The 22,161-nt window shown below is 35.6% G+C and overlaps 1 protein-coding gene across 1 annotated transcript in view; it reads right to left on the bottom strand.

Moving 5' to 3' along the window:
- LOC110459475 (fibrocystin-L-like) overlaps positions 1-22,161 on the bottom strand; it is an 81,170-nt gene that overhangs the window by 19,679 nt on the left and 39,330 nt on the right. The window contains exons 26-42 of the mRNA XM_021511755.1: positions 21,907-22,031; positions 21,169-21,313; positions 20,310-20,499; positions 19,168-19,406; positions 18,719-18,886; positions 17,438-17,614; positions 15,228-16,396; positions 13,903-14,227; positions 13,134-13,280; positions 12,190-12,361; positions 11,683-11,848; positions 10,307-10,463; positions 9,661-9,740; positions 7,253-7,382; positions 5,408-5,782; positions 2,074-3,527; positions 616-784 (exon numbers count right to left, since the gene is read on the bottom strand). Of these exons, the coding sequence (XP_021367430.1) occupies positions 616-784; positions 2,074-3,527; positions 5,408-5,782; positions 7,253-7,382; positions 9,661-9,740; positions 10,307-10,463; positions 11,683-11,848; positions 12,190-12,361; positions 13,134-13,280; positions 13,903-14,227; positions 15,228-16,396; positions 17,438-17,614; positions 18,719-18,886; positions 19,168-19,406; positions 20,310-20,499; positions 21,169-21,313; positions 21,907-22,031 (5,388 nt within the window). The remainder of the gene's footprint in view (positions 1-615; positions 785-2,073; positions 3,528-5,407; positions 5,783-7,252; positions 7,383-9,660; positions 9,741-10,306; positions 10,464-11,682; positions 11,849-12,189; positions 12,362-13,133; positions 13,281-13,902; positions 14,228-15,227; positions 16,397-17,437; positions 17,615-18,718; positions 18,887-19,167; positions 19,407-20,309; positions 20,500-21,168; positions 21,314-21,906; positions 22,032-22,161) is intronic.

Below are 22,161 nucleotides of genomic sequence, written 5' to 3'. Positions count from 1 at the left end.
TCAATAACACTGCATCATACACCGATATCTGAGGTTAAATTTGACACTATACAATGACAATGTTTATATGATAAAGAACAGACTCGAACACCTCACTGTTTGAAAAAAAAAGTACAAAGCGTTACCATCAAAATAACGTTTTAAGGCGATGGTCCCACCGCAGAAAAAAATGTAATTTCCACCTAAATAACGAATATTCTTTTATGTGTTAACATTTGCTCCGGAAAATTTAAACAATTTAAATTTTATTTTGTTTTATGAATATCTTATTTGATAGAGAAAAAACCCATAAAGTTCTCTTTAGCAATAGTAAGATATTTAGCATGCAACTGGTTATGTTTATTGAATAACTAGCGAAACTGTTTAGCAAGCTCAAAAAGATTGCTTTTCTAATTTTTCTGGAGCAGAACGCTTCAAGGGCTATATCTCCAGGGGAAATAGTCGAAAAGCAAATTTCTTTCATCACGCACACCTACACACGGTGTTCTTGAACTTTGTTAAGATACAAAATATCAAGAGGAGTTGCACAGACAAGCATTTTGGCAGACGACGGATAGGGGGATTCCTTATACATCCCCACCTCACCCAAATTTCGTCTGCGGGGGATTAACAAACCTAAGATATTGATGATACTGGTTTCATTGTCAAACATCCAGTCTCCATGGTAGTGGATTGTTGGATCGAGATCCTCGTCGTCCATTGTGCTATTGATTTTGATGCCGTTTATCTTAAATATATCTGGTTTCTTCGTCAACTGCCATGCAACGATAGCAAACTCGTGTGGCTGTGATAAAAAGAAACATTGTAAGTCTTTTAAAATTAGTATATGAAAAGCTATCCGGACCATAAACAGATTACATAACTTGTAAGAAAGTTAATATAATGTATAATCTTGTTACTTTCAAACAGAGTGAGCAACTACTTCACAATGAAAGCAAATAAACATCGGAAATCAACGAAATTGTTTCCAAGGTCATCGTTGGCTATTAAATAATCATATTCATCCATTGACATCCCGTCTAAAGTATACACATGGATTATATTTCGATAAAAATCCATTTGTGCTTATCAATTATGCTTAAAATATGTTTAATGAAAACACCACGATTAAATGTGTTTACAGTCGTATTTACTCTTAAATAGGATAATATCATTAAAATTATGCTTTATATTCATTTAAACACAAACAACTATTGTTATAATTTCAATGCTATTTTAAAAAATAGATTAGTATTAATGTCATATCCACTATCGTGAGTAATTGTCACTGGTATATATAAAAGGTAGTTATATAACCAATCGAACAAACAAATACCTCTACAATGTTTTAAGGTTGTTGTTTTTTTCATGATGTTTGTAATTTTTATGTTAATGATAAGGTAATTTACTATTATATCAAACTGGCCATGCTAGATATTTGCATACCATTGTTCTCATAATAAATCGGTCAATGAACAGAATAGCTGTTACACGATGACTTTTATTACTGACACTACGACTTGAAAGACACATTCCTGTTTGGTAATAATAAATTCAAATCCTTGCATAACTGCCATGTTATTATTTATGTTGCATTAAGCAATCAAAGGAATGCCCCTAAATTTCGCGAAAGTTTGCCTCGTCACAAATAAGAACACGTTAATGGTTAACAGTCAACGATTACCTCTTTTATGTAAACCATCTGCTATTAGATAAAACAAATACCGTTATTGTTAGTTTATTACTGATTTTGCTAGCTTTTCAAAATTGTCTGCTTGACCAGTGTCAAGACTCTTGAAACAATTCACTTAGGCACACTGTGCCGAGTCAGTAAATTCAGCTGTTCAAAAATATCGAGTCATTTCGTTATAAAACAGTACCTATACTAATACTGCAGGCTGTCAGACGAATATTTTAACCCATCCGCCCCTTAGTGGATGTTAAATTGGGGTCCCCTCGTCATATTTGACATAGGAGGCAGACACTTTCAAAAGCTCGCTAAAGCAAGTTTTTAATTACTGTTTGTGTTAAAAACAAATAAGCGATTTAGAATCTGTCTAGTCTTTGATCAGAAAAGATCAAGCTTTACATTACCTTGACATTGGAAACTAAGCCAGAGAAGCTGAGATTCGTCATTTTATATCCGTTGTCAGTCTCTATCAAGGTTGTCTTGTTTACCAAACAATTGAGGTGATAACCCTTTGGATGTGTGATTCCTTTAAACTGCCAAGGGACCAATCCTGTCCTTCTATCGGTGGTAATGTTCAATGTTTTAAACAGCACAGAATCAGGTAGCAGATTATTAAATGACAACCGTATAAATTCGACATCAGAAGGACACTTAGAGGTCTCTATCCCGACGGCTGACGTAAATGCTGAACAGCTTGAAGGCAGAGTGCCTACTGTTGGCAATACCTTACAGTGTTTCGATCCACATAGGGTTCCATCCAAGTCTGTAAATACATATTCCCATTTCCATGCACTTTTGACGCGGTTTGACGAATTATAAAAGTTAAGGTTAGATGTAAGATACTCAAACCCGCCACAGAAATTTGTACAATGTCCAGCTATTCTCGTCACCGCAAATGCAGCGCCTGCGTTGTAATTTACAAATGTAACATTTGATATCTGAAATATTCCCTGGTACGGTACCACGATACCATCTCCTCTGTCAGACGCTTTGATGAACGCGCCAAATATACGTGGTCCGGAAGAACTAGACAACAGGTTACCGGTTTCTATTACCAACTTGTATTCAATGGCTACGTTTTCGCAGTTGACGGCCGTGAAATCTTCAACGTGAATATCTCCACTGTTTACCGCTTCAAAGCATTTTTTACTGTTCCATACGTAGGTATGTTCTATTTTTGCTGGTACCGGTAGACTTTCTTTACACTCTCCTGCCCTTGGAGTGTAGGTAGGGAAAAACCACACACCGAACTCGCCTTGCGAATGCGCTGTGTTGCCATAGAATTGACCAAAAAGAGCTGATTGGGGACAAACATCTTTGGTGAATGATGGCCCCTCAGGGTGCGGATTCATGCGATACCAGAACCCATTGTGCGTTCCTCCTGCGGCACGGTTATAACGTACGAAATTGTACGGAAAGGTGATCCAGAAAGCTGCTGGAGTAATATCGTCATTCAGTAAACTACTACTTGCTTTTACACCAACAGCGATATTAAATTGAATTATATTTCCATGTTCTATTCCGTCTTCGAGGAAGAATGCGCCACCCATTATGTCAAATACAACGTTGTGTTCGATAAGAGCACCGTGAGAATTGTGAACATTCACCGCTCTATTGAAAGATTCACGGATGCCCACACCTCGGACATATGAACTGTTTGCGTCTTCTCCAAGCAAGTGGAAATGAATAGGATAACGCCCAAGACGAAAAGCTTGACCAGCATGGTGAAGTTCTACATATTCTATCCGCGCCATGGCTTTAGTGCTAGTTGATGATTTGTGTATTATTACGTGAACACCAAACTGACCATTGCCACTTTGCAAGCGTCCCGTTGAACAGGTTTGGATGTCGAATTCTCCTAAATGAGAATTAAAATAAAGTAGGAATCAAACAGTACCGAATTTAATTTGGCTGGAATATTACAAAATCAATCAACAATGATTTTCAATTTTTAAATTGTATAGTCTTACATGAAATATGTTTTGGATATGACCAAAATGAATATTCATAGACATAGGTTCCCGCTATGGAGCAAAATATGCATATCTGGAACACATGATATTGTACCTTAACAATGGTAAATAACTAATTTGTTCATACTTTGCCTGTTTCATCGAATTACAATTTTATTTTCGAAGTGAACGAGGAACTGGCTATTTGTATCGATTATTTTTATGCAGTTGCTTAAAATTTGATAGAAACGCGTAGCTGATTAATTCTTATTGAAAAGTCAGCAAAATAGACAACTAGGGTTTCCTTAAAGGCACTCGTTTATTTTGAACTCCGAAACAAATTTGTTAGTTATAAAGCGATAGTTGTTTCTTCATACAATTATATTGATATTCACAACTACAATCTTCAATAAGATTCATTAGTCTGGCAATATGTATAATCAAAGTTTTACTTTCTACACGAACAATGTACAGTTTAATCCTGTCGTAATGTTTGGAGACCGACTGGTCCCTTTGTCAAGCTTTGACTGAACATACCATCCTTAGGTAATACCGAAGACATATACAACTGAAATTTATTCAACGATGGTTCACAGCATGAAAGTAAATAAAAAATGAATAATATTGAAAAATACGATCACTGTTCTGATATAATACTTCACTAGTATAACTTCTATAAATAATTGGATATCTAACCAGCAATAGGTGTAACTTTTTAATAGAAATCACGTGTATACATAAAAACCAATGCGGGAAACAATAAAAGAATACCGAAGTATCAACAGAACCATAATTCGAACTCCAAATGAATAGAACTATAGCAAAATATGAACAAATGAAATATCTCAGTTAGACACTTAAAAAAATACCAGGATATTCAGACCAGATGTTCCGCAAGGATAAGCGTCTTTTGCTTCATCTGCGACATCCGCAATGTAAATTTAGCTTTAATCCAAGAAATGTAAGCATAACCTATTCAAGAATTCGGGTAGTAGCAACAAATGTTATAGGCGTAATCAAAGCCATCGACCTTCATAATATGAGATATGATGAGATGGTACGTAATCAGTTATTGTAAACGTTAAGCAAAGGCTTTTAAAATGAAGATAGTCCGACTTATAAAGTACGTGGTTTAAATATTACTAGAGAATTGTATCATCGCACAAAAGAGGCAACCACTTTTCCAGAACTACCACTGAAAGTAATAAAATAATTCTGTTGAATTAATTTGGCTCTCAACAACAAAAGTACGCCACAAAACGAGACACCTCTATCACAATTATCTGCAGATACTGAATTATGACAAAAGGACAAGAGTGAAGGCTAAACAACATCCTTCATCAGATACTGAATACAGGTAAACGTTCGCCCAGTCAGGTATTTGCCGTTTACCAGTAAATCGATTTATGCCCAGTGTTAATTTCGCACTTCACGAGCAATAACGATATAGTGTATGCTGTTGAATTTTTTATTCCCTTTCATGATAAATTCGTCCTGATTGTCAAGTGCATAAAAGGAGCAAGTTAACCCACGGCGAAAATTCTTGGGATATATAGTTTATCACACTTAGTTCAAACAAAAATTATTTTCCCTTAAGTAAGGGGGTGTTTTAGAGAACGGAACTTTACTCTGTTCAATGAGTGTTTTACTACCTGAACCGTGACAATAGCTTTTCGTTGGATATAGCCAAATGAATGGGACGATTTTATCATACCAGCAATAAAATGTACAGTATAATTACTGAGTGAACAACAGAGAAAACAAAATATATGCAAAATGTACTTACCCATACCAAATCCATCCGAACTCAGTGTGTCGTCCTCTTCTAATCCATAGTCGCGGTTACCTTGGATAACGATGTTGTGTGACAGAAGGCCAACTTCCGCCCGAAAGTGTATTTCTCTCCCAGCATGCTTCTCAGTTGTGCCAAGATGGGTGTGGTTCAAGGGGGAAACAAGAGTTAAAATGGTGGTATTTCTATTTGTAACAATGACACTTTGGATCGTGTGGATTTCGTTTTCATGCAGTGATTTAGGTTTTCCTGTTGAAGCAATGACTATTAGGTCCCCCGTCACCCATGGTACGACATTTTCCACCTCTATGATACTTTGACCTGACGCTGCTGTGGAATATAACTGGGTTGATGTGTTACGAGGTTTGCCTGGTTGAAAAAAAGTACATCAAATTACAGTAACAAAATACCTATTTTAGCGGACCTTTACCATAGCATTATATAGAATTTAAACAGATTACTTAAGAGCATATATGCATTGGCGCACTCACAATATACACAATAGAAAATAATTTAAAAATATTTTAATGAGCACATTATTTATAGCTCAATTTTACAACTACAAAATGCGGTTAAATTAGGATTCCACTAAAATACCAGTACGTTTACAATATGAACGTTCACCAATAATAACCAATCGACTTCTATTGAAATATTCATATCAATATTATTTTGAAGATTTCACACAAATGACCATGAACAGCTTTTGCTGGATTAAATCAACTTTTTAAATTGCCTCGATAGTTCAAGTTTTTAATATTTATTTCGCTTTCGCTTTCGATATGATTTTTTACTGAACACAAACACAAATCGATAAATACCATGAATTGTTGATTGACATTAATATACTGCTTCTTCACACACAATAACAGAACTTGATAGTTTGTATTAATTGAAGTATGTGAATATTCATTTCTATAAATAGACATTACTCAGAGGGGGACATTAAGCGCTTCCAGTTTACTAATGAATTTAGAAATATAAATCGGGGAAGTTTACCTTGTATTAGGCATAAACAGAGTACATAGAAAAAAAGAATTTGAAGTAGGAAAGGGCTGGTGTATGTCGCCTTTGAACTTGAATTGCTTCAAATCAAACTTTCCGGTTTATGACCACCAAAAAACCTCAGGACAATTCATAATGACTTAAACTTCCCAACTATTTATATACCATAGCATCAAAAGAGTATCACAGTATTATGCATTATCCATATGGCTGCAAATTTGATACAGACACCTGTTATATATAGTTAATATCTATTCCCTGAAGGTCCACAACTCATTGGTGGAAAAGCCAATTGATCAAAGTAGAGTAAAAGCTCACTGTACAACCATCATTCGTAAATGTTTGCGGTATAATGGGGTTTGGTGATAATTTAGACTGAAAAAATAGTGTTAACAAAAAAGAGAACGAATTTTGAAATATTATGGCAGTGTGGAAAGTGGCATATGAAATGAGGGGCATTGAATCGAGGTTGCACTGTACACGAATTTTGTACAACACTTGTTCAACTTAACCGTGGTCAGCACGCAACGGTTCCTTGTTCCGAATTAATTCTTTTCATTAATTGTTCTAACAAATAATTATTTATTCTTCCGAAGTACCCTAACGCAACTTACGATACCTTTAACTTAACCTGTGTTAACAGTATTGAAAGTGTCATATTCACACAAAATACCTATATAGAGAATGTCCTTAAGTCAGTGGATCTATGAATGCACTCTACAAACCATGCTGGTGTGACACCCATGGACCACATCATACATATCGACATATATAATTCTTACTATGTGTAATTGAAACTATTCAATTCATGTGTTATTAAAGTTTTATACTCACCGTGTAATTCTATCCGTGAGTCCCTGATAGCTATTGTCTTCGTCCCATATATTGGTATCTCCTTCGATCGCGGATGCCCGTGCAAAGTGACCTTAGCACTGTGTTGGAACGGTTCTTCTTCAGTTCCAATCTATGATATAAAAGCACACACATAAATACATCAAGGGTACCTTTATTGCTATTTATGTTCGATATTTCAGTTAAACGTTTATACTGTAAATGGAAAAATAAAAATAAATATTCCGCAGTAGAATACATTCGTGACACCCGTTAATATTCGTTCTGATTGGTTTGTTTCGCATAGACTAAGATCCAAACAGCAATAAATAGATGGACGTTCACAAAATAAAATAAATCAAAGTTAAACTAGTAGTCTAAATGTTTCAAAGATGCAATATATATATGTTGCAAACTTGCGTGTGAACTTCCTATATTCTAACGGATGTGACGTAAGGGTGACGACTATTCAATCCATGATGAAGAACTTAGACTAAAAGCTTGAACATAGAGTGACCAGTGACATTTTTTTTAATTATGTTCCATCCAGGAACTTTATGATGGACATTTATGCAAACAAAGTGGTTTAAAAATGTAATATAAATTACATATTATCAAAGAGATGAATTTAATTTTAAGTTATAATATATAAATGACAAAGAAATTTTACCATACAAAATATTCATCGGCGCAGTTAGTCATATCTCTGTAGTGTAAATGGGTAATCACAAGCTTGAAAATACAGTTTATTTTCATTTCGTAAGCGTGTGTATTGTAGTCAAGACCTTTATGCGATCGTGAGAGTAAATTGTCTTCTCATAAACCCTCATAAGCTTGAAATGCAAATAATTAATAATGTATTCCTTCAGATCATTTACCCATTTATAGGTTAGATAAAACAAAGACAGCATGTTGAGTAGATAAGCGATTGTTTCAGATATAAATCGATCTAAAGAATCACCTGTATTGAAAGTTTACAACAATTGGCCTTAGTTCCGTTGCAAGAGCTTTGCATAAAATGTGAAAATAGCCTAGAGGATATGGTTGTTCGTCATCTCCATTTGAGCATTTACTTTGTTCATATTCTGCTCTATTGTTATCAATTGTGAGCTGGAATAACGATTTTATTCCTTGGTGTTTTTTGACTTTCCTTTAGCTTTTTTCAGAGAAGATTTAACTGTACCAAATTCATTCAATTTTATCTCTTGCAAATTTTTGTCTGTGCAATTTCCCCTGAGTCACGTAGATAGTCATCTCAAGTTCTTGCTATGGCGACAAAAGGTAGCTTTTTCCGTTGTTTTTTTTCCATATAATTTACAACCTTGTCTTTGATGAAGAGATTTTTTTTTCTTAATTTAAATACATTAACCCACTGTCACACGTAATGTTTTGTTTCCTAGACGTTTTGGAGAAGAAGAAAAAAGAAAAAAAATCAGGGCCAATAGCGACCAATTAACTTATCATAAATGTGCAGTGATGCAATCAATCTAACAGTTAATGTTGGCCTGATACTTTGCAATGTGAATGTTCACACCATGTTTGGTTGTAATCGACAATTCTAGATAAGTAATTGTATTGTCATTAATTGATGCATTGGATGTTACTACAATTCTGATTGGTTATTAAATGAAAACATATATGCATAACGTTACATATTGATAGCCCACGCAAAAGAGCACACAAAGTTAAAAAAAAAAAAAGATTATCTGAGTCACCATGCTTATCATAGGCGTATGTGCAATGAGGTAGACACAAATAAAACCGTTATAACACTTGATAAAACAGATATACTCAACATATCTTTGTATATAATATTTAAATATTTAAATATTAAACTTTTACTCGGCATTCAATACATTTTTGTTCCAACATTTTCTCTCCCTCGCTATATATTACATCGCAATATACGCACATATATTGATAATTTATTTATTACACACCAATACATTTGCAAATCAAAATCTGGCCAATATCAATGTGCAAATCAAATGTGATAAAATAAAATTAATGAAGAGGAGTTGCAGTATGGCAATCAATAATCCAACAAAAATGAGTAGCCTTATTAATTATGTGTAAATATGCATGAATCAAACTTGGTTTGACAGTTTCCATTATGAATTGGGTTCATAAATAGGCAATAACACACATAATTGTGTTGACTGTGTAATATACTACCGTTTACCTGATGTGTGTATTTTTTTTTGTGTGTGTATTTTTTTTTTTGTCGGAGGCAGAGATGCTATTCACAAATAAATTTATGAATTGAATGTGAGTTCATATGCTCTGATGCAATCAAAATCGTTTTGTCAAGATGCTATGCATTACATTAAAGAACGACGGCATGAGTTAAGAACATGTTTGTAGTTCATGTCTAACGGCAGTACAATATTAAAGAAATAAGCGACACCAACCTGAAAAAGTCCACCATCGGTCACAAGGATGATTTCTGCGTTCAGCTCAATGTCTATTTCGTCAAAAATGAGGGTTCCACCTTTTTGCACAAAATATTTTGAATACAGTACAGTTGCTATATCTAGCTCATTACACTTTTTCGGGGGAATATGATAGTCCTGATATATACCATGTATGGTTGCCTGCATAGGTATCTTTCAATTATAGCGATTTGCAGGAAGCTGCAAGTATTACTTATCCGGACAGCCTTCACTAGGAATTTTCTTGCTGCGTGTAAATACGCTTAACCGATCATCCATTAATAAATATGTAAGGTCCAATTTAAATCCATAGTTCTAAACTTGATCGTGTCAGAAAACTAATTTGGATTTTTTCATATAGTTTGAGGAAAAATTCCGACATTCTGTTTTGCACTTCGTATTCTAAAAGTGTTAACACCATAATGCTCCATTTGTGTAGGGGTTTTTATGTTGATATTTAAGATTGCAGACAAAATGTTTGTTTGGCCGTTGATGGCATAGTTCAGTCTTTGACAATTGACTTATGAAAGATATGTATTCAAAGCTACAGCGTAAAATATCTATGCACAGAAAAAAAACTTTAAATACAACTTCAATGGTACACAGGTGAAAGTTCTATACTTACCTTGTATCAGAAGTAGTTTTAAAATCGGAGTGCTGGTATCAAGCAATATTGTTTGACCACTTTTGATGACAACAAGGTCGCCGGAAGTGGGAAGACCTAAACCACCCCAAGTAAATTCTGAGGACCAGACGTCTACATATTGGAATCCTGCATTGACCTAAAACATTAATTTCAAAATACACTCATTGTATTTCAAGCGCCTTTTTATTGGTTATATGACTATCTAGATCTGGACGTGACTTTTTAGAAACACTTTTGGGGTTTTACTCTATAAAGCATCTGCTGCGTTTCTGTGTTTTACCTGCCATTAACATGCTTGCGTGTTTTCATGTTCATTAAGGACAATCTGTCTTAATTCAAAGACAAGTACTGTGTCACTTCTGTACTTTAATTATATTCTTACTATACTTGCATGATGATCTATATACTTTATCAAAATGAATTCTTAATTCTTAATTTTAAGTTAATAAATGACAGGTTTTGTGTCTATTCAGCTGCAATATAACATTGTTTTGTGATTTATGGGTGGGTTTTTTTCGTTGAGTCTCATGATTGTACTTGCATAACAAAATGACTAAATGACTGAATGTAGTTACTAACTTTTACCAACAAGCATTGGAGAAAATAAAAAAGCGATCGTGTTACTACATATGTTAATATTGAAAATATTGTGCGATCGATGTCTTACCGATAAGATCTAGATCCTGTCCTCACTATGTCTTTAATCTTGTATTGTGTAACTTGTGGTACCTGTTTCGCCTATATCATAGACATAGCGTAGGGAGGATTAAGGATCAGGCCGGACTGACCTGTTTCGCCTGTCCGTATGGCCTGATCCTTAATCCTCCCTACGCTATGTCTATGATCATACAAAATGTAAATTGTAGTACCTGTTTCGCCTGTCCGTACGGCCTGATCCTTAATCCTCCCTACTCTATGTCTATGATAAGGTATAATTTAACTTGTGGTACCTGTTTCGCCTGTTCGTTAAGACCTTTCCTGGTTCCTCTCTTCGCTATGTCTATGCTAATGTATAATCTAACTTGTGGTACCTGTTTCGCCTGTCTGTTAAGACCTTTCCTAGATTATATCTACGCTATGTCTATGATAAGGTATAATTTAACTTGTGGTACCTGTTTCGCCTGTTCGTTAAGACCTTTCCTGGTTCCTATCTACGCTATGTCTATGCTAATGTATAATGTAACTTGTGGTACCTGTTTCGCCTGTTCGTTAAGACCTTTCCTAGATCCTATCTACGCTATGTCTATGATAATGTATAATGTAACTTGTGGTACCTGTTTCGCATGTTCGTTAAGACCTATCCTAGATCCTATCTACGCTAAATCTATGATAATGTATAATGTAACTTGTGGTACCTGTTTCGCCTGTCCGTTACAGCCTGGTACCACACGGACTAATGCCATCATCGATCCTTGGTGGGATTCTGTTACACACTTGATCACCGTGTTTGTCCAGGAAGTGATATTACACTCCGAACCATCTATACTCACTTCAGACGGACACGGTTGACTCTGTCTTCCACTTTGAAAAAAGAAACACACACGTGATTGCACCTACAGTTACAAAGTAGGACTTCTACAGCTATGTGAGCCATATGTTTAGTATGTTAAGTAACGACTAGCACGATAAATAAAACAGATTGCATACTTCAGTTGGGTTCCAATATTTTCCTACGTGTTAGAAGTTATGAATAGTAAAGAGAAAATAAATAAACTTTTGTAAATCCGTTGGCTGACCCGATTGTGCATGCCCATTCCGAATTTCTATTCTCATGAGCACGATTTGACCTAAAATTGCCTTATTTGTCATCAAAATCTTGAATCGATCACTAAAAAGTACATTGTATATTTTAAAAGACTTACCCAAAGTTAGTTCCGCTGATGGTCAATACAGTGCCTCCTGCTGTACCGCCACGTGTTGGGGCAACACTCGTGATACTCGGGGTAATGGTAGAGCTATACGTGAACGCTTCGGTTAGGCTCTTCGTTACAGAAGTCTGGATGATGGTCACATTACAGACAATGTCGACATTTCCTAGAAACATGATTAAACAAGATTGATGAAGACTGTATATTTTGCTTGCTTTATCTAACATTACTATAACACATATTGGGAAATCATGAGTGCCAAATATGAGTTCGAACATATTTTAATTCTCAGAACACTTCAGCTTGTCATTCAATCGACCCCCTGCATGATACGAAAAAGCTGGACAACTGCCAGTTAGTCAGAATGCTGTGAAAATGAATACGTGTATGTCTTTGAACAACGACATGAAACAATAGCAATATTAGTTCACAGTTACCTTTTTTCTTGCAACAGTTACACCTCGTCTAAAAATGCATTGATAATCTGCCATTGTGTTTTATGTTTAAGGGTGAGTCAGGTAAGGACATCCGGTACGGAATGCGGACCGGAATTGCGGTACAGAAATAGTTAAAGGCGTAACAGGTTATGGTCCTGGTAGAAAGTGGGAGTAACCAAAGAAAATGCTTCTTCCGTACGGCCAGTACTTGTCAACTGCCCTACGAAGGGCTCAAAGCATCGACTCGTTGGTGAAGGGCTAGTGATAATAGATGTCAGGCACACCAACCACTCGACCACCTTGGCCTCCACAATAATGTGACCAATGGAGTGTTGGCTGTTACCATATGTCAGTTTAGTAAGCTTGCCTTTTACAATGGTCCATTACAAGTCACCACTGACAAATTCTAAAGTGAACATGTCCGTGTATCAATACATTTACATTCTAAAACGACTGCTGTCTGTGTACTGTAGAGACACGGAAAAGCAAAACAACTCGTACCTTCTACTTCAGGTGTCAGACAGACGTATTGGGTTGTTGTGGAGGCATTTCCAGTAGGCTTGCAGATTTCGTTACATATCATTGCGATAATATTTTGCTCAAACCCAGTTCCGGTTATGGTCACCGTCTGTAGACCAGCCATACTCCCTATCAAGAGTGACATTCATAAATATACAGTATTATATAACTAGTATTTCAGCACAAATCACATGTTGATTTTGGTCAGGATTAAAGGATCAAAACGTGAACAAATAGTAATCGTATCGAAACTAAAAAAATGTACAGATAAATGTATTCATGATGTTGTAAATATACAAACTTCACAGTAACCAATTACACGTACCAATCTTATGAACGAAGTACCTGCGAAATCATTATATTGATAAGCAGAATTTAACTACTCACATGTAGCCGCCAAGACATTTTAGTGGTACATTATATATGTTTTGCTTCCAAGTGTTCTTTAATATTCACGTTTTCAAATGTACCTATTAAAAGTTGTTGTAAAAATACATGTGTGATGACAAATGTAAAGTTGACGTTATAAAAACTATTTGTCTAGCATAACAATACGCTCATCCATCTGAGCTAACTAATCGTGAAGTATTGACGAAGGTTTTTGATTACTTTTAGTTGGTTATCATTTGGTTTGTTTAAATCATGCTAACATATATTTGACATTTACATTGATGAAAAACTTATCGTTTCATTTTTAATGGTTAAATATATATTATTATTTTTTTCAATTATTAAGCTGCATTACACATACCTGATGTGGGAGAAATGGCTACCACCGACGTTTCAAATGTAAATCCATCATACATGTTAGATTTTCCAATGCCTGTTACATCAACGAACAAATTATGCGTTCCTGCAGTCTGACTTCCGGCAACGCATTCTATTTTAGTTGGCGATGAGGATGTCACATTGCAAGGCGTGTTTTCAATGAAGACATGATTCATTTCATTCTGAGACTCAAAATTGGTGCCGGTAATTGTTATGGTTGTACCATGAGTTCCGGAAGTAGGTGATATAGAACCTATGCTAGGTGTTATGCTCATGTTGTAGGAGAATGTTTGCTGGGGGTAGGCTTTCTGAAAATAAACATATGTAAGTGAAATCCTTTTTCAATCACATATTGTGAAATAAGTGTAATTTGAACAAATTTTAAATCACCATAATATAGAAAATATCATTAAATATATATTAATGAGTACTAAGTCTATTGTGAAGAGTGTACACCATAAACGAAACATAATTGTTGTTGCCAGGCGACAATCGATGTCAGTTAAGTTATTACCGTTATCATACATGTATTGACTGTTATCGAATCATTGCGTAATTACCAACGTAATTAACCAATAAAATTGTCATATACAGTTTGTGAGAGGAATACGGGTCCAATCCTGATCGATTAAACAGGTCTAAATGTTAACAGTAGTGACATTTCACCTTAAAACACTGCATATTTATTCCCTAGGTCAGTTTCAGATCGTCGAAGCCATCACATACGTGGTATTATAACAATTGTCATTTTTTATGTTATTAATGAAAATAATATTATAACATGAAAGATCGCGCATATATATTACAAATGAGTGCTTGGACAAATGCCTATCATCGATTTTATAAATAAACGTTGTTTAGGGATTTCCGTATAAAAACGTCATTTTATATAACTGGAGACCAGTAACACCCATGCACTTGTTAGTACCAGACGCTTATTAGATGGACCATAGGATATTACTTACTTATGAACATATGGCGTAAATTTGCTTGCATTCTCCTGCAAGGAGTCAATAAATCGCGTTTAAATTGTCGACAAACTTGTTGCGACAAGTCGACGTCGTTTGTGGATACGTCATGGTACCTCGCGGAGTCGAAATATATTAATAATTATGGGCGTCATCTTCAGTTATTTATATGTTAGCTTGATAGCTTGCATGGAAAGATGCCTTAACACAATTGTTTTTTGCAATAAGCTTGTAACGACCTAAACTAAGTGATGAACAGGAATGGACGTTTAAGAGTTACTATTGTCCATGAAAACTTTGACTTATATGGCATATAGTATAATGAAAAATATGTACTTACCGAATTTGACTTTACGACTACCGCAACAGAAGCTTCGACGTTACTTGGGGTAGAACATACAACTTTGGAAAGGTCGACAAAAGACACTGCACATAATTTACTATTAAGTTTTACTGTCGTGTCCGAAAGAAACCCGTTTCCGCTGACAGTTAATGATGTACCTCCGTGTACACTTCCAAGGTCGGGCGAGATGTTAGATATCGTTGGTACACTGGTCACTAAAAGATTCCCAGTCGCAATGCCCTTTCCAATAATGTGAACTTCAATATTATTATTTCCAACTGGAAGATTCTCAATGGAGCACTGAATTTCTGTGTCGATCGGTACTGACGTCAGGTTACATGCATAGCTTTGAGCAAGGGCTTTACTAGACAGTGACACCGTTACTGAGCTTCTCGTCGTCCCGAACATTGTTCCGTTAATTGTCAGGGTTGTCGTCTCGCCTGTTGCTGATTGTGGTGTAACACCCGTTATTGTAGGCGTCGCGTTCTCGGTGTATGTAAAGTTACAGGAGGATTCACAAATACTAGGTACCCTCACATTTCCTTGAGCAATCTTTACAAGCACGTTCACGTCTTTAGCTATTGACGATGGCGGGGATATGCAGGTGATAGACGTATACGTACAGTTTTTAACCACACATTGGTATCCCCCAAATGTAACGTCTATATTTTCTGCACACTTGCTTCCTTCTATAAATCCCGTCCCAGAGATCACCACCAATGTACCGCCCCCCAATGAACCTGTCGTGGGCGCAATTGAAAGTACTAATGGTAGCAAAGCAAACTTCAAGTCAGTTTTTATATTAGCAAAACCCATATTGTTAACACGAAACTGAATCATCCCCGGGCGCCCTATTTCCGGGCTATTTGATATGTCGATCCTGCAAGTAGCATTTGATTTGAAACTTGACGTAGCTGAACATGAGTAATCGCCAAATGTGATTTCATTCCGACAGTTAATCGTTGAAAACCCTACTCCAGTCACCACGATGTCTGAATTTGTTGTCCCGTTATCTACATCCACCGTCTCAACAGAAGGAGTCTTACATGACCAAAATGCAAAGTAGAAATGCGATGGGTCCGACACGGCGGGATATTTGTCTTTACAGTCAGCGATACTGGCGGTAGAGGTCTGACACTGACTGGAATCCGATGGGTCTTCAACTCCTGGAATGTAAATATTATATATTATAAATAAATGAATAAAAATGTATCTTAATTTTAAGTGTGAGACAGCTGGACAAAATGAAATAATCTATAAAAATAAACGATGTAAATTATGAATGGAACCCATGTCTATTATAAGTCTGTTATGTAGCATAAAATTTACTTTTGATATTTTCTTTTAATAACTGTAATAGGTGTATCTGAAACACAATCATAGAAAATAAACTTCAAGGAGCTAAAACGACATGTATATCGATTCGATATATAGTAGCGGAAGACACTGTATTTCATACTCAAACATTTAAAAACAGTTTTAACTGTAAGAAGGATCGCTATGACCTTAAATATCGACCAAGGCTACACGAACAGATAATTTATGCTTTCATGCCTTGTATTTCTTGAGAAATCGTTAACAGTTTTTGTCACATATGTTTGTGTGACTCTTATGATCTTGAATGCGGCTTAATTTCATTCTTTAGAACTTGTTTATTATTTTTACTAAATTAAAAATTTCGATTACTACACAATAATCTAATCTTGCTTGTAACCAGCATTTTTAATGACTTAAACATTTATGTTATCAGCCTATAACGTAAAACAATGACGTCGCCGTTTGTAACGTCGCTTTTGATTGGCTAATACAGCGGCGTAATCATTTCGAAGAGAAAAATAGTCCATCAATACAAGCGGATTTCCAAAAGGATTGTGTATAGAAGATTGAATTATAAGGATTGACTTGAATATGTTTTTTATGATATGGAGCTATAACACAAAAAACTGGAGTGTACTCTCATCATAAACCGCTGTTTGTTTAGAGTACACTCCGTTTTTTGTGTTATATCTCCATAACATGAAAAATATATTCAACTTAATCCTTAAATATTCACTAACCTTTTAATGTGTCCCTTATAATAGACCAAGAGATCGGGAGTAGAACATTGGTGTCAGTTATAGTACACGTATAGTTCACGTGTAGAGCATTACAGTCAGTTCAGGAACCTTAACTTTCGGAAAATGCAAAAACAACAGAAATCACATTACCAGATTTGGTGTTATAGGTTGCCTCGATGCCGTTCAACTCAACGCTTATTTTGGCTGCTGAGGAAACAAGTTTGTCCACATCTATGTATCCGTGAAACTGGTAATTGCAACCTCGATCAATACAACCGCTCCAGTAGTACACACGCCCGGGTGTATTAAATTGTTTCATGAAATAACCTGCAAAAGAAATCAGATTCCACCTTATTTTATTGTTTTGTTTTTTATTTCTTATTTAATATATGAGGATAAGTGGAGCGACGTTTTCATTTCAGTTCCATGTTGCCAATGTTCTGGGTTTTTTAAATCAATGACATATCTATAGGTCGATCACCTATTACATATCATGGTAAATTTATTACGTGGACGTGAAAGTCATATAATGTTGTAATTTCACAAATGTTTACAAAACATAGACAGCTCAGTGGCACTTCAAGGCCCAATAAACATCCATGCATAAAATGTTCAAATGATATGAAATATTTTAGTTTTAACGTGTAAGTTTCCATATTTACTTTTTTGATTTGCATACACTGACGGCGTCACTGGACCATTTAAACATTTTTAGCTTTATTGTTCTAACAGGTCGCCATATTTCCTGTCTTATCTACGTGGTCATGCAAGGCTGTGCAAGAACCTTCTGATTGGTCAAATCTACGCTGTAATAGCTATATTTACAACCAATCAGAACAAGTTTTTTTCAAATACATGTGTGCCTCGGAGTATATAGAGAAAGGACAACATCTTTATAAAATATTTGAGAGGTTATTTGAAAATAATTTAAACATGAATAAAGAGAGAGAAACATTGCGACCTGTAAGGGCTACAAAGCTTTTAAATGTGACGATGATATGTCGTCAAACATTACCGATAACGTAGAGATATATACATTTTATATCTTTACTTACAAGGAGGTGCTTGCCATCTTAAAGTTATTGCAGAGAGATACCGGTCATTGTACTTGATACACTGATACCTGAACAGTGTATGTCTCACTCATACTTCACTTATTTCGGAGAGATGTAAGTTTGATTTCATGAACTATGCAGAGGTCTGCATTCATATTTTAATAATAACAGATATAAATGTTGTTCATGCTTTACTTATATACGGAGAGATATATATATATATTAGTGATATTTTGCTATCTAGGGAGAGCTGTGCCTCGTATTATACTCGTTACGAAGATATAAATGTATCTCTTTCTGTATTACACATATTGTGTATTCCACCGCTACCACCATGTATTATAGCATAAAACCATAGTTAATATTTAAATTTTACCTGAGTGTGTTGCCTCGCCACTGTCGAAACCACCAACTAAGAATGCCTTTGTTGTCATATCCTTTGATTGCCCCATTTTCATAGTAAGATCATCCAAATGTTCCGGGAACTGCCATTTAAATAATACCTCGTCACTGGCTCGGATTTTCAAATGGCGTTTATTTAGACCTGGATGGTAACATTTACAACAATCAAAATGTGAAATGAAATATAACATTAACATTTATATCAATGGCATTCACCATTTTAGCCAGCTTAAAATAAAATATTGTATTTAAAACAGCATATCTATTCATATAGAATATCACGAAATATGCAGTTGTGTGTTCACTAAATGTTAATTGTCTCAATATAGCAAAATATAAGGGTTTTTTAAACACAACACACCGTTAAATAAATAAAAGTAACGTGTCTGTAATATACACATGGGTGATCGGTAACGAACTCACCTGGTGGAATCTCCTCAATGGTCACACGATGCATTTGTTTGGTGTTTTCTATTCGACAAATAATTTGGTTTTCAGTAGTTGATTCGATCTCACATTCATAATCACCAACTTTGACTTCAACCTGGTCAGAGAAGCCCTCTCCGGTAAGTGTGATACTTGTGCCGCCGTGTAGCGATCCACTGACAGGATAAACGTTGTCAATCCGCAGCTCGCATGTTATATTTGGCAGCTTGTTGGACCTGTAATGAAATGCCCATTTAATATATGTTAAGGATATCCATACAACAATGGTTGGCTTTGATAGATATCCATTCGGGAAAGTTACTCTCGAAGTACCGACAAGATTCGCCGTGTCTGTTAGACTAGAAGATAAACTCACCTGAGTGGATTAATGGAATCGTCCACTAGCGCGTGGGTGTGACAGCGAAATCTTAACCCAAAGGGTGATCTTACTGATTGTCTTATTTCAACCATGCTTCAAGCCGAGGATTAGACATCGAATAATCTCACCCGAAGGGTATGGATTTATCCAACACATAATCTATCGAGGAGGAGGATTCTTTTTCTCCCATGCTGATAATAACATATCTAAAAACATTAGTTATTTGATATTTCTTATCTGTAATTTTATCCTGTTTTACAATTAAAAACTGTCGAAAACAGATTATGACATCGTCATTTATTGTTCCTCTGTCGTCATCCTACATGTGCCGTTTTTACAGTCTTGAACAAGTTAAGTGGAAGACAATTAAGTGAAGGGTGCGAGGAATAAATCAGATAATCATTTATAAAGCCGAAGGTTGATCGTTTGTTTTTTACGAAGTCGATAAGTTAATACAATGTACAGATGATGTGACGATTTTAACCCCGTTAGGTTACTTCACAAAACGTAAACTATGGACTAGGAGTGGAGTTTGTAACAGTTATAAAGGAAATATATACGACATAGAAATACACGTTTTAATTCGAATTTAGTCTTTCCGAAATATACAGCAGGCAATCTATCCTCATTCAGTATAAGTTTTGCATTTTGTTTTTCGAATCGATAACTTTTTAAATGCAACATTCATTTCTCATTAAAAATGAAACACGAGGGGGTATATTGTAGTAGTGCGTTTTAAGTATGAGTTATTTATAATTACGAATCAAGTGCGGCTCCAAAGTCTCCGATGCATAGTTTGACTGTATTACTTCCAGCAGTACAGGGGGATAACTCAGCAGTGACTTGGGTATCGCTTTGGGCCATTATCTTCAGTTGTGTACCACCAAGCATCAAGATTGTATTGTTCTGCACACCAAACCCAGTGCCATTGATGACTAGGTGTCCACCGCCTAAAATGTTTTTCTGATATATGTTAAACGTTTCGAAGAAATATAAAAACGATAAAGATCTACCAGCATATTATTACATAAAGATGCAAAGAGACAATACGAATAGTGAAAAAAGGAAAAAGAAGAGACACAAAAACAACAGCAAACGACTTTATATACCATCACTTCTAACACAGGAGTAGTCAATTTGATAATTTGAAGGTGTATTAATATATCCTGATGTCATGTCATTGTATTTTGCAGCATTCTATCAAAGAGAGTCAATCGTGCATATTAAAGAAAGACCCGGTGCATCTTATAGGATGATCGTAGGAGACCATTGCTATAGACCCCATCCGAAAAATCGGGGTTCTCGTCTGTGTCCGTAATCTATGTCACGACCATAAAAGTAAGTATCACTAACAAATTGGAAAAGAAAAAAGCCTGTTGTAAAGTGTTTAACTGAACACTGAACATAACAAAAGACGCAGATGAATAGCTTTCCATAGCTTTGCATATGTCTATTTTTAATACATTCTGATGTAAACAATTTCAACACATAAACTGTTATCCCTAGTAGCTTGACAGGTATGGACCTCGAGTAGATATATCTGTTAGATATGAATGATAAATGCGTACATGATACCTCAACAAAGATTAAACAATTGGTAGCATTTTGAACTGTTATACCTCCGACACCAGTTGCTGTAGGCGATATCCCTGTTATCCGTGGTGTCAGCGAGTCATCGTATGTAAAACTTGCCGCCAAACTGCTCGTGTCACTACCGTTCAAGATATCATACTTGATAGCCACGTCAACAACGCCGTCTGTAGCCTGCAAAATCAAAATCTCATCAGTAAAACAAACGACACTTACACATCTGAAACACCTCATCTTATTTTTGCATTTCGTTTTAAAAAGTATACATGTGAAAGTGTTCCTGTTCCTTCTTTACCGTAGTTTCATCAAACATAGTTGGGAATATGTATTGACTTTGGTTTTGTTTAAACTCCGGTTCTATTTCCGTTGTGTTTACACTTTGTTTTTGTTTAAACTACGGTTATATTTCCGTTTTGTTTACACTTTGGTTTTGTTTAAACTCCGGTTCTATTTCCGTTTTGTTTACACTTTGGTTTTGTTAACATTTCAGTTTTCTTTTCAACTCAGAAAAAAGGTCAAAGTTTGAATCCATATCGTGTAATTGCAATGTTTACGTTGTACTTGCTTTTCTGCATTATAACACTTTAAAATAGTTACTAACATGCGAAGTTCGGGAAAAGAACAAGCCTTCTGTATTCACGCCTTGGGTTTAATCTATTAAAACATTATAGTATTTACCTATCCTTCCTTCCTGCTTGAACATAAAAGATTATAGTCATAAGCTACCATATTGCAGACAGTGTGAATGAAAGAAAGTAGGTACATACCGCAGGTGGAACCTCACAGACTACTTCTGTATACGTCAATGTCTTTACGCTACAACGCCTGGAGTCTACTGTCGGGAGAACAGTGTCGCTGAAGCCGTACCCATGCATGGTCAACATAACTGCTCCTATAAATCAATAATCGGTGATCAGCTTATAGATGCGATACTGGGGACATAAAAACATAAACAAAACAAGGGGAATATTAAATCATAAACAAAAGCGTGATTTTAACTCTAAAATGGTTAATCTAGAACG

Source organism: Mizuhopecten yessoensis, unplaced genomic scaffold (genome assembly GCF_002113885.1).
Source record: "Mizuhopecten yessoensis strain PY_sf001 unplaced genomic scaffold, ASM211388v2 scaffold10087, whole genome shotgun sequence".
In the NCBI taxonomy this organism is placed as follows: Eukaryota; Metazoa; Mollusca; class Bivalvia; order Pectinida; family Pectinidae; genus Mizuhopecten; species Mizuhopecten yessoensis.
Note: the sequence above shows the minus strand (reverse complement) of the source record. Positions and strands in the feature narration are given on the sequence as shown.